Below are 12,352 nucleotides of genomic sequence, written 5' to 3'. Positions count from 1 at the left end.
TAATGCACAATAGGCAAAGCACATTAATGCATGGTAGACACCCCAAGTGTTTTCAGATTTGCCCCTCACTTCCACGTACTCAGGAAGAGCAAGGTCTGAGAGTGAGGGGGAGGTGGAAGACTGCAGGGGGGAAGGAATTGAGGAAACATAGGACAAGGAGGCCATCTGATGCCCCCAGGTTTATTTTTCCTGCTGTAGCAGTGGGAAGGAGACAAATTCAAGGGAAATCTCCAATAAATTGATTTTATACCTGGAAAATTAAGACAATTTTATAAATTGTCCATGTTTAGAATCTCATTTTTGGGGAGGGGGTTATCTTATATTCACAGGGTTGCCTAATTTTTGAGTAAATATGATATATACAATGCTTTCAAGATGATTTTCCCTGAAATGTTTTGTATCTTTAACCTGATAAGAATGTTTAATATTAGAAGAGCAACCAATGCAATAGAATTAAGTATACTAGCTCAGAGCTTTTTGAAAATAAGGCTAAGTAGCTTCATAAATTAATCATAAAATACAATTCAAATATAACGAACCACTGGGAATATAAGATTTATTCTTTAAGTCTAGCATTGTTAGCTATAACATAACTAAGGGATACATATTTCTGATCTAATAGTAATAAATTGTGCTTTAAGTAAGCAGAATGGAAGAGAGTGATACACATGATATATTTAAAAGGTCAAATAATGTGTATAGTGAGTCTAAAATTTTGAAGATCATACCAACACCGCTGGTCAACAGATAACAATGGGAATCATCCTAAGGGCCTTCTAACATGGTTTTGGGCAGCTCTTGGAAATCTTAACCCCTGGATTGTCGACACATTAACACCTGAAACCATTTTTAAGCTCTCATTAGGCAGCTCAAAGTTATGCAACTCCAGGGCAGGATTATCTCTGATCCAAGTTACCCAGCTCATGTTACATTAACGTGTAGCCACACTATTTTACACCTTGCTGTAAGCATCCCATCCACCCCCACTTCCCTGCTGGCCCAGATTGGACCCCCTGCCCTCCCTTATCTGACAGACCCCCAGATCACTGCTCACACCCACCTTTCCATGATTATTGGTGGTTGACATCACCACTGCTGAGAGAAGAGGAGCAGCCCAGCAGTGGTGGTGGTAAGGGCTAGGATGGCAAGTTAACCCTCCCCTGCCTGCTACCCTGGGACAGACAACATAGGCAGCCACAAGTAATGGGGGGTGGAGATGGTCATGGATTCATAGCATTTAATTCTAGCTCATTGTCTCAGGAAATCTACATGAGATATATTTGAGAAAAAAGCAATGGAAAATAATTAATGGTGAAGTCTTTTGAATTGTGAAAACTCATTCAAGTCACAGAAGCACCGCTATATGAGGTATTTAAACCTAGAATTGACAAAACAGTACAAAAATCACCAATAGGTAACAACTCAGAATTGGCAGGTGGGATTCACAACATATCTCAATCAGTCTTATCTCCATGCTACTGTAAGCAGAGCCTATTTTTTTCTGTATGTATTTCCACTGGAACTATTTAAAAGAGGCTCGTATCCTTCTGAATTTGTCATCTGGGTACAACTTGAACATACATAATAAATAATAGAAAAACAGTATAAGTTTGTTTATATAGAAGAGATGATACCTACTGTAAAATGTCACTGATTCTACTTACTACTGAAATCTGAAGTAGACAGGATTTCCAACCTTCCATAAATTCATGGACACACTATAAATAATCAGGCTAAAATTGCCTGTCTCTAAATTCCATAAAACAATAATTCCATCCATAAAAACCTGAAGCCAAAACAGCTTTGCAAAATGAGCTCTGTAAAACTGTCTGATTGAAGCTACATGGTCCAAAATGAAGCTGGACACATTGTTGAAGCAAAGACAGATCACTGTAGTGCCTGATGTCCAAATGGGATGCAGCACCTGGAAGGAAGTTCTTCTCTGGGCTTCCTGGCTCTTTTCCCAACTCTCAGCCATATGCAGTTGCTGGTACAGCCTATCATCTGCCGGTAATATTGCCGTTAGGCAGACAGTCGTCCATCTTTGGGGGTACTTGCTAGGTCAGTTGCAGTGGAGCAGTGGGAAGTAAGATTGGGGTATGGGCTGGAGGGGGAAGCATGGTGCCAGGTACACTTGGGGGTACCAGAGTGTGGTGGTGGGTAGGAAAACCATGAGGTGGGGGCTGCACAATGCAAAACTAGTGCTGAAGTAAAGTAGGGTTGCCAACCCAAAATTTGTTTTTGTTTTACTGATAACCTGCAAATTTTTTACAGGCAGCAAAACTTTTTTTTTTTTTTTTTTTTTTTTACTATGGCTTGAACTTGCCTCTTGTCCTAGATCTGGCAAAACAGTTACATTTACATTATGTAAAACATGTTAGTAAAAACATGTCAGTAAAAAAAAAAAGTTTGACTGTAAAATGTTTTCAGATTGTCAGTAAAAAATACATTTTCTTGAGTCAGCAACCCTGTAAATCAGGGAGCTGGCTGCAAGACTCTGAGTAACAAGGCATCCTTTTAATTATACCAGTTAGGGACAATAAGCCAATATAGGCCGAATATAGATGCACTACTTTCCATTATTAATGTTGCTTAGATCAGGAGTGAAGGGGAAATTGCCACAGGAGTTGGCTTTCTATCACTTATATACACCTACACATCAAACAGGCCAGTTTTTGACAAGTTTCTGACTTGTACTGTTCAAACACTGTGCATGGACCAACATATAGGGATATTATTTGCTTAATTTTTTCAAGACCGCCTTTTTTTTTAATTTCAGTTTTAAGAAAATTATCTTACATTTAGAACAGTTACATATTCAAAAACCATCCTGAAATTTGCTTCAAATAATATGGGAAACCCATTATTACATTAACTAGTAGTTTTCAATCTCTTTATACCCAAGCCATTTCTCGCCACACTCAAGGCACCTTTTGGAAAATCTCAGCTCTTAACTACAGTTCTTAACTACAGAAAAATAATAGATTAATTCTTCTGCACTCAGAAAGACCACAACAGGTCTGAATGTTTTTGACACCATCTATTTCTATTTGAAATCTCACATTTATTTTGTGAAGAATATGTAAGTGTTTCTGCACCCAACTGCTAATATTGCACGATACCCCACAACACCCTTAAAAGAATCTCACAGGACCCCAAAAGGGCTATAGCACCCTAGTTGAAAATCACTGACATGAATCAAATATAATGCATTTTTTGTTTAAAATTTAAAATAAATCTCTATTAAACACCATTTGGAATTAACCTTGATTATGCCATCTCATATCCCAGGGTTTATGGTTCATGAGTTTGCCCTGGCCTTAGAACAGGAAGTTGGACTACATGATTTCTTGAGGCCCTTCCAGTCCTACAGATCTGTGATTTAATCTTTAATTAAGACAAAAAAACCTCTTGCTGTTAGATATCATATATATATATATATATATACACACACACACACACACACACACACACACACACACACACACACACACACACCCCCCCAAAAAAGGAAGAAATTCAAAATTTCATCTTACCAACACTAGTGCAACTTTCTCCATCCTTACTAAGCTTCCAGCCATCATAACAGGAACACTTGACAGTATTTTTATGCTGTTCACACACTTGACTACATTTCAAGTGCTTCGTACAATAATCTACAATTTCACACGTTTTGTTGTCTGGATTCAGATACAGTCCTAAAGGGCAGGAACACACAATTCTTCCTCCAGGAACCACCGAACACTGGTGGCTGCAACCACCATTGTTAAGTGAACATTCATCTGAAATAACAGGAAAAAAGCACTAAGATCTATAGGCACAAATGACATTGTATCACATCCTACTACTTAAGAGCTTCTGGCCAACAGAAACAATTTTAAAAGCTTCAATAAGCACAAACTGATTTTGAAACTAACGGAACAACAAGTTCATTATTAATGAAGGGCACCCAAGGTCATAGCATGGCAGAATTACAGTAGCTGTAAACAGATGCTAATTTCTACCAGAAATTCTTACCAGTAAAAAAGCTAGCCCAGGACCTGTAAAGTGTGCTCCAACTCCATGGCTGGAAAGCTTTATAGGTGATCTATTCAGCTAGTGGTTATTGGATGGTTGTTGCCTGGGTCATCCCCACTCTTAGGGAAGGGAGCAGTTGTCAAGTGACAATTGGCAGTCTCTGAAGAGCAGCATCTGCCACAGACCTGCAGATGGGTCCAGACCCAGGAAAAAGCCCCTTTTCCCCACCCTACTGATCAGTTGATCGATGGGATTGGAGGTGGAGGGGGCATTCTCCCATGGTAGGAACCCTCCTGTTTCCTCTAGCCCCTGCTTTTTGTAGTCCTCTAGACTCGAGCATGTGGAGAGGGGAAGCACTCAGCCACCCTTGCAAGACTCTGGGAGTATTGTTGCTAAGGTATGGCAGTCCGTCTTGCCCTATACTATTTTGGGTCAGCCTGGAGTAGAAATGTGGGGGCATTTTGTTACAACAGGAAGATTCAGACCCTTTCCACCATGGCTTGGAAGCCTGTCTCACCCCAGAGCAGAATAGAGTTCTTTTTCAAAATAAATCTACTGAACATCTGTATGGCTTCTGTTTGTGCAAGGAGAAACATTTTTCTCTCAGCACAAACGGAACATCTGTATGTAGCCAATATATACACATTATGTAAGATTTCCATCCTTATTATCCCATTAAAATATTCAGTACATGCTGGGTTTTTTCGGTTGCTATGTATTTTTCAAATACTTAACGTTACCATTCTCTGGAATTCTTCTTTACATTTGTGCACAAGATTTTTAACAAAATAACATTCCCCCAAACAAGAATAACAACAAGGCACATAATACAATTTAAAGTAAGCCACGTTAGACTTATGATCACAGTTTCAAAAAGCATTACAAATTCAGGAAATGTCATAGTCTGGACTCTGCAATAACACTATGAGGAAAAAGGGGAGGGGGGAGTCTTTAAACATGAGTTTAATCTATTCTGGAACTATTACTGTAAAAATATGTTCATCATAGTTGTATCATTACTGCATGACAGAGGTGTAACAAGAAGTTTCTGTGCGCTGGGTGGCAGTGATGGCTGGGCCAGAGGCAGCAATAGTCCCAGTTTTTGCACCCATCAAAAGTGGCTCCTGGGTCTGGTGCCCTGGTTGCCCACCCGTAGTTACACTACTGTTAAATGGTGTTTTTCTCACGCAGCTGAGGCTGTTTGGATGCCAAAACTGTGACTTAATATCATTATGTTTGCCCTTTTTTCCTTGTTTTTTTGAGTTGATGGTAAAAGGCTATTGCCTGAACCCCTGTTACTTCAAGAGGAAAAGAGTTGATTGAGGACCAATAGGAAGAAATAGGTAGCCAAGAGAGAACAAGGAGTAGTAGCTCCAAAGCTGCAGAGAAGCTCAGACCACTTACCTGGAGCAAGAGGGTGAGTAGGGGTAGCCTATGAGGGGCTGGACTCCAGGAAGTGGATAAAAATGTAGCTGTAGCAGAACTGCACAGGCTGCTGATAAGTAGGCAAGTGAGTAATCTTTGCAACCTAGAGTAGAGTCAAGCAGCAGAGCTAAAGGCCTGCAAGACTTTGTAAAGGGTAGCTGGTGAAGGAACTGTGCTTGCTGCAAGAGAATGTAAAGGGTGCTTGATTGGGAGCAGCTGGCCACAGAGCTGTGAGTAAGGGGTTGTGCGGTGGAGAAGCCAGCCTGCAGATTCATTAATAGAAAATTCCTAGGCTTGGTTCCAAGCAGCAGGTGACTGGAAGGGAAGAGTCAGGGATACACATACTGAGTTTTCAATAAGGAGTGAGGAATTAGAAACTGAAATAGACTCTAACCATCTACTAGAAGTCCTTGTTAAATTTTGTGGTAGGCCTCGCTTGATTCTTAGTAATGTTTATTTCCCACCATTCATATCAAGTTCCAATGCAATTTTGAAATGGGAATCATTATTATGCTTTTGAGATGATGCAAAATACATTTCCAGTATCAGAAACAATAATAGGCGATTCAAATACTAGAATTAGTGGTATTGACAGCCACTTTAATAAAAATGTCATAATTAATTCCCCCAGAAACCTTGTATGATAAGAAACAAAATGAAGGAGGGTGATGTCTCTTGAAATTCACCGAAAAAGAGAATTTCAGAATGTATAATGGACAAACTGATAAAGATAGACCATTCACATTTGTTACAACTAAAGGAGCAGTAATGATAGATGACATTAATAGGACTACATACATGGTATAAGTGTAAATCATTTGAAATTTAACCATGTATGGAAAACAGGGACCCATTCCCCCAAAAAGTACAACTCGCCCCTTGATTAGAAAAAGAAATAAAAATAGACTTCAAAGGAATAATGAGTTACAAAAGAAATGTCTTCTCTACTCAGAGATACTTTCTCACTTATGTCATATTCTAAAAGTACAAGAACTCCAAGAAGTAATTAGTCAATATGAAGCTATTGTCCAACAGTTAGAAAATGCATTCACAAAAAAGAACATCTTTGTTGGGAATAGGCAATGTTAGAAGCAGTGAGAACTGCTCTAAAGCTAAAGATGTTTTACAAGATGCCTCAGAGGAATAAAAGTATAAAAATGATTGTCCTAGCTTCCAACAGATCAACAAGATTAAAATTGAGTACAAAAAAATAATAAACAGAAGGAGGCAACCATATCAAATGAGGCTCCTGGAGAAACTGGTAGCCACTAGAAAACATAATGATAACCAACTTTTTTTTTGGCAATTTGTAGCCAAAGGGAAAAATTCTAGCTTAATTTTGTATGCATTTACTTCTGAAGACACATAGGTTTTGTTTTTTAAATGTAAGTTTAGCAACTTACTCAAATATGGTACAGGAAATGGTGGCTTCTCACTGAAGACAATTGTATCTGTTAAGCTACAAGTAGATCATTATCTCACCTCTGAATCTCAAGTAATATCATATATACCCATAATGAGAAATAGTAAGGCCCCTAAAAGTATGGACTTTCTTCCCCAACAAATCTTCAAAGAATGTTTTGACTGGTGGTGTCCAAATTTGTTTTAAAAAATAGTATAATTATTTTAGAAAGCATTTATCCAAAGCACTGGAATGAAAATGTAAGTTCCAATTTTTAAAAACAGAGATGAGAGAGACCTGTGTCTTACTGCATGTAGGTTAGTCTTAGATGAATTCTTGACAAAATATTTGGGACACATTTACCTTTTCATCTCCACACATAGATTTCTGAAAATAAAATTTTGGGAGAACAGCAGGCTGGTTTTAAAAAAAAAAAAAAGGTTAGTTTTGCAGGGACCATTGCTTAGTGTTATACTATTTAGCATCTAAATATGTAAAAAGGTAAAATCCTTTCATAGATCTAAAAGGGAGCTCTGGATTCATAGATAGGTTGCAATTGTGGAAAAAACTGGCAATCACATCAATTAATATAGCTTTCTTACAATTAATTGGTAGTTACTGTTCAAGTACAGAATATAAAATGGGTTATGGAATTAGCAGTGCCTTGCCCTGTAGTTTTCCAACTAAGAAAGGGATACAACAAGGATGTTTACTTAATCCACTATGTTTAAATGTATTCCTGAACAAACTAAAACAGGTGCTAACAGGGAATCAGTTTTGTGCCCCCATGGTATTGAATGACCCTATCCCCTGTCTTGCTTTATACAAATGACACATTAATAATGTCACCATCCCAAATAGGCTTCCAAAGTTTATTAGATGCTTTTCAGCAGCACTGCCCCTCAAAAAGTTTGAAAGTCAACACAGCTAAAGGCAAGGTTTTGTTTTTTGGGAACAGGAGGAGAGGAAAAGTTTGGTTTTTTTATAGCAAAAGAAACTAGAGGTGCTGTCTTCCTGTAAGTACCTATTGTAGCAAAAATCTGAGCTGGAAGCAGCATCCTGAAATATAAACACTAGTGCAAAAGAAGGATTGAGTGGAGTTTTATCATTTTAAAATAAAAGGGTCAGAAGAACAGTTCTTTAAGCACTAACGGTATATAGATATAAGTTATAGTCCATTTTACTGTACGAAGCAGAACTTTGGGGTGCTGACTCTATGGTCCACCCCAACACTTATAAGATTTCTAATTACTTTTTAAGATGGTTTTTATCTAATTCTATCATGGGAGGGAGGTGGGGAAGTTCATGCATTCTGAAGTCAGACTTACAAATGTGTGGACCTTAGCTCTGTTAAGAACTCCAAACTACTGGCTGTAATTAGATATTGTATGCCTACTAGTTACCCTAAGAAAGGCATAATACAAGCCCCTCTTTTTCCAAATAAACCCTTGTTTAAATACTATGTATATTCTTCTCCAGAGACATGGCCTAGAAAATGTCCTAAGGGTCACTGACCCACAATGTCCCCTCTATTTAAAACAAGACATACATTTAAGAATTAAAGATGCCAGACTGCAGACAGATATGCTGGCAGGGAGACTGTCTCTAACTTCCCCTTTTTAAGATTAATAAAATAGTCTTTTGGCCTAGAAACCTACTCATCTGTGGTGTGAAACTACAAATGAGAGGCCTTTCTAGACAGAGATTCCCTCTAATGAGATCTGCAGTTGTCATCTGAGATCTGAGCAGGGGGTCTCAGACCCCATATCTGAACAGAATATGTTCTTATGGGAAGAATGTGATAGATGACTTAAATCACTTTTTGTGGTTTTGTTTAGTCTTTGAAAAAATAAGAGGAAGATAGATTTCACCCTTAATAGGAAAATTTAAATACTAGGCTAGTAAAGAAAAAAAACAACAACCTGGATTCTCTCTAACAATTCAGAGCCTGTTCTATATATCTTAGCTATGTTTGTGTTTTTTGCCCAAAGAAGAAGGGCCAAAATTAGATAAAATTCTCCTGCTTTGTCTTATTTTTCCCAACTTCATTTAACCTTTTTTGATGTCATCATATACTATGCTATGTTTTAATTTGGTGTGAACTGGTACAACAGGTAATCTCATTAGCAAAAATGAATTATATAAATGTACTATTATATATAATTGTTTAGTGTCCATTTTATTGTTTTGTTGAAAGCTGTTAATAAACTACTACTATATATACTAAGTCCAGGGCAAGGGAAGTACTCTGGCCCTGATACAGCTAGGAAAAGGAAAGCTATAGAAAGAAATCCTTCTGTAGGAAGAGACCCCAAGAAGCAGGGGAGATTCTGCTCTGTGGTAGGAAGGAGCTGTGCCCAAAAATTCAGAAAGATAAGATACCCCAGGGGGCTGAGTGCCATCAAGTAGATATGGGGAAGGATCTTCTCTGTGGTGAGTGTACCCCGATGGGTTAATTGTTTTAGTTATGTGTTTATGTCCTGTGAGGCATGGCCATGGCTGTTGGCAATGCATGGTTTTTGTTAATGTGCTTAGTACCCGGTCTGGTGGTGGAAACAGGAACAGCAGGTGCAGTGATGCAAAGCAAGGCTTGGGATTTAGAGCACTGAGGCAGGGCCTGGAGTAGGGAGGGAGGGAGACCGGGCTGACAGGTCAATCAGAAAAGAGCAGTGCCTTGCTCAACAGAGATTGGGCCAGACCCAAGGCAACTTTACGATGAGCAGGACAAAGTAAAGCACCCAAGGCTCCTTGTGGTACTCTGAGGGATGCCTCCTAAATTTTTATTTACTTTACAACAAGTTGTGGCAGGCAAGGGGCAGATGGGAGCCAAAGAGACCTCAGTGCGTGGGGCTGAATGAGTGTGGCCATCAGGGTAGCACAGCCATCCCCAGATGCAGGTCCTGCCCAACTCTTCATCACATTTGTATCATTTAAGGTTCAAGCCTGTTCCTAGCTAGAGTCTACTGGCACCTGTTTGCACTGGGGTGTGTTATTTGGTGCCTCCACACACTTGAACCTATGCCTGAATGTTTTGTGCTTTTAGGGACTTGAGACTTTGGGGCCTTTTTATCTTTGTTTGTTGATTCTTTTGTATCTTGAATTTTCTCATAATTCCTACACTTTTTAAGTGGTTAGTCTGTGAGATGGGGTGGAAAAAGGTGTGCTTCCCCTCAGGAGACTCCAATTCTCTTCTCACTTAGAGGTATGCATACCAGGAGTGACCACCTTGGCGTTGAAGAAATCAGTGTAAAAGGGGAATGAAAAGCTATGTCTATTTTTAGAGAAGGATGAGAACAAATAAAGCAGAACATTAAAAGAAAGACATATATTTCCCATATCTAAATGTCCCATTGGTGTACATGTGAATTTTGACAGTGTAGGATTTGGCTATTCATGTATTTATATACAGGAAGTTAAATCCTCTTTTTTTTCTCTTCTAACCTATTTGTGCCTCTTAGATATGTTTTTTAATTCACATGTATCTCTAAAGCAGAATTTGTCTTGGATAAAATGTGCTCAGCTCAGCAGTTCTGTAGAAGAAAAACAGTTGACTTCATGAATTTTTTAAATAGTTTCTCCCTTTCTTCTTACGGTCCTTTTAGTTTCCTAGATGGCAAAGTTTTTTTTCCTTTTTCAGTGGAGAAAAAGGGGGAGCAAGTTCCTTCAAGTAATACTAATATGAAAAGCAGCTCTCCGATATTCTACATTGGACATTAAATTTTTAAGGTAAAATGTAGAAATACTCTATTGCTACATAGTGATTAATAGGATTTCCTGCTTCTGATAAATTATTACTAAAAACATAAAAAAATTGTAGCCTCTATACAATACTAAGTGAGACCTAAACTTCCAGCATTAATTGGCTAGAGGATAATTACCCCAGTACAGAAACAAAGTCTAATGTAAATGAAAGCAAATTGGCCACTTGCAGACAGTGATGTAATGGATGTATGAAGAGAAGGAGCATAGAGTACATGGAATCATAGAAAATGAAGTTTGGAAGGGACCTCAGGAAGTCAACAAGTCCAACCCCCTGCTCAAAGCAGGACCATCCCCAACTAGATCATCCCAGCCAGGGCTTAGTCTAGCTGGGTCTTAAAAACCTCCAAAGATGGTGAGTCCACAACCTCTGTGGGTAACCTGTTACAGTGTTTCACTACCCTTCTAGTGAGAAAATTCTTCCTAACATCCAATCTAAGCCTCCCTTGCTGCAGGTAGAGACCATTGCTCCTTGTTCTGTCATCTGCCACCACTGAGAACAGCTTAGCTCCATCCTCTTTCAAGCCCCACTTCATGTAGTTGAAGGCTGCTACTGAATCCTTTCTTAGTCTTCTCTTCTCTAGACTAAATAAACCCAGTTTCTTCAGCTTCTCCTCAGAAGTCATGCCCAGCCCCCTCACCATTTTTGTTGCCTTTTTCTAGACTCTCCAATTTTTCCACAGCCTTTCTGTAGTGGGGGCCCAAAACTGAACACAGTACTCCAGATGTGGCCTCACCAGTGCTAATAGAGGGGAAGAATCACTTCCTTTGACCTACTGGCAACATACCTACCAATGCAGCCCAGTATGCTGTTAGTCTTCTTGGCAACAAGGGCACACTGTTGGTTCATGTTCAGCTAATTGTCCACTGTAACCCCCAACTCTTTTTCTGCAGAGCTGCTGCCCAGCCAGTCATCCTCCAGCCTGTACCAATGCATAAGATTACTCCATCCTAAGTGCAGGGCTTTGCACTTATCCTTGATGAACCTCATGAGATTTCTTTTGGCCCTATCCTCCAATTTGCCTAGATCACTCTGAATTTTACCTCTACCTTCCAATCTTTTCCAGGGACTGAGGTGAGGCTGACCAGTTTGTATTCATGGATCCTCTTTTTTTTCCTTTTCTTAAATATGGGCACAATATTTGCTATTTTTCAATTATCCAGGACCTCTCCTGATCACCATGAGTTTTCAAAGTTGATGGCTAGCAGCTCTGGAATCACATCAGCCAACTACTCCCTCACAACCGTTGGGTGCATCCCATCCAGCTCATTGGATTTGTATATGTCCAGCTTTTCTAAATAGTCCTTAACCCGTTCTTTTACCACTGTTGGTTGTTCACCTCCTCCCCAAACAGGTAGGGTAGTCTGGGAGCTGACCTTGCCTGTGAAGACTGAGGTGAAAACAGCATTGACTACTTCAGCTTTTTCTGCATCCTCTGTCACTCAGTTGACTCCTACATTCAATAAGGGACCTGCACTTTCCCTGATTTTCCTCTTGTTACTGACATACTTGTAAAAACCCTTCTTGTTACCTTTCACGTCCCTTGCTAGCTGCTTTGATGTTCCTATTTAATTCCTGGATGCCCAAGCAATACTTTTATCCTTCTCCCTAGTTGTTTGTCCAACTTTCCACTTCTTATAAGCTTCCTTTTTGTGATTTAGTTTACTGAAGAGCTCCCTGCTGCCTCTGGAGCCACGTGCAACACCATGTGCCTTCCACGTACTGACTACATTGCGTCCTCTGCCCAC

The 12,352-nt window shown here is 39.4% G+C and overlaps 1 protein-coding gene across 5 annotated transcripts in view; it reads right to left on the bottom strand.

Annotated features, from left to right (window-relative positions):
• LRP1B (LDL receptor related protein 1B) overlaps positions 1-12,352 on the bottom strand; it is a 1,609,743-nt gene that overhangs the window by 594,810 nt on the left and 1,002,581 nt on the right. For all 5 annotated transcript variants that reach the window (XM_019480601.2, XM_059727405.1, XM_059727406.1 and 2 more), the window contains one exon: positions 3,537-3,782. In XM_019480601.2, coding sequence (XP_019336146.2) covers positions 3,537-3,782 — 246 coding nt within the window. The remainder of the gene's footprint in view (positions 1-3,536; positions 3,783-12,352) is intronic.

Source organism: Alligator mississippiensis, chromosome 4, assembly GCF_030867095.1.
Source record: "Alligator mississippiensis isolate rAllMis1 chromosome 4, rAllMis1, whole genome shotgun sequence".
Classification (NCBI taxonomy): domain Eukaryota; kingdom Metazoa; phylum Chordata; order Crocodylia; family Alligatoridae; genus Alligator; species Alligator mississippiensis.
This window is presented reverse-complemented; position numbering and strand designations above follow the sequence as displayed.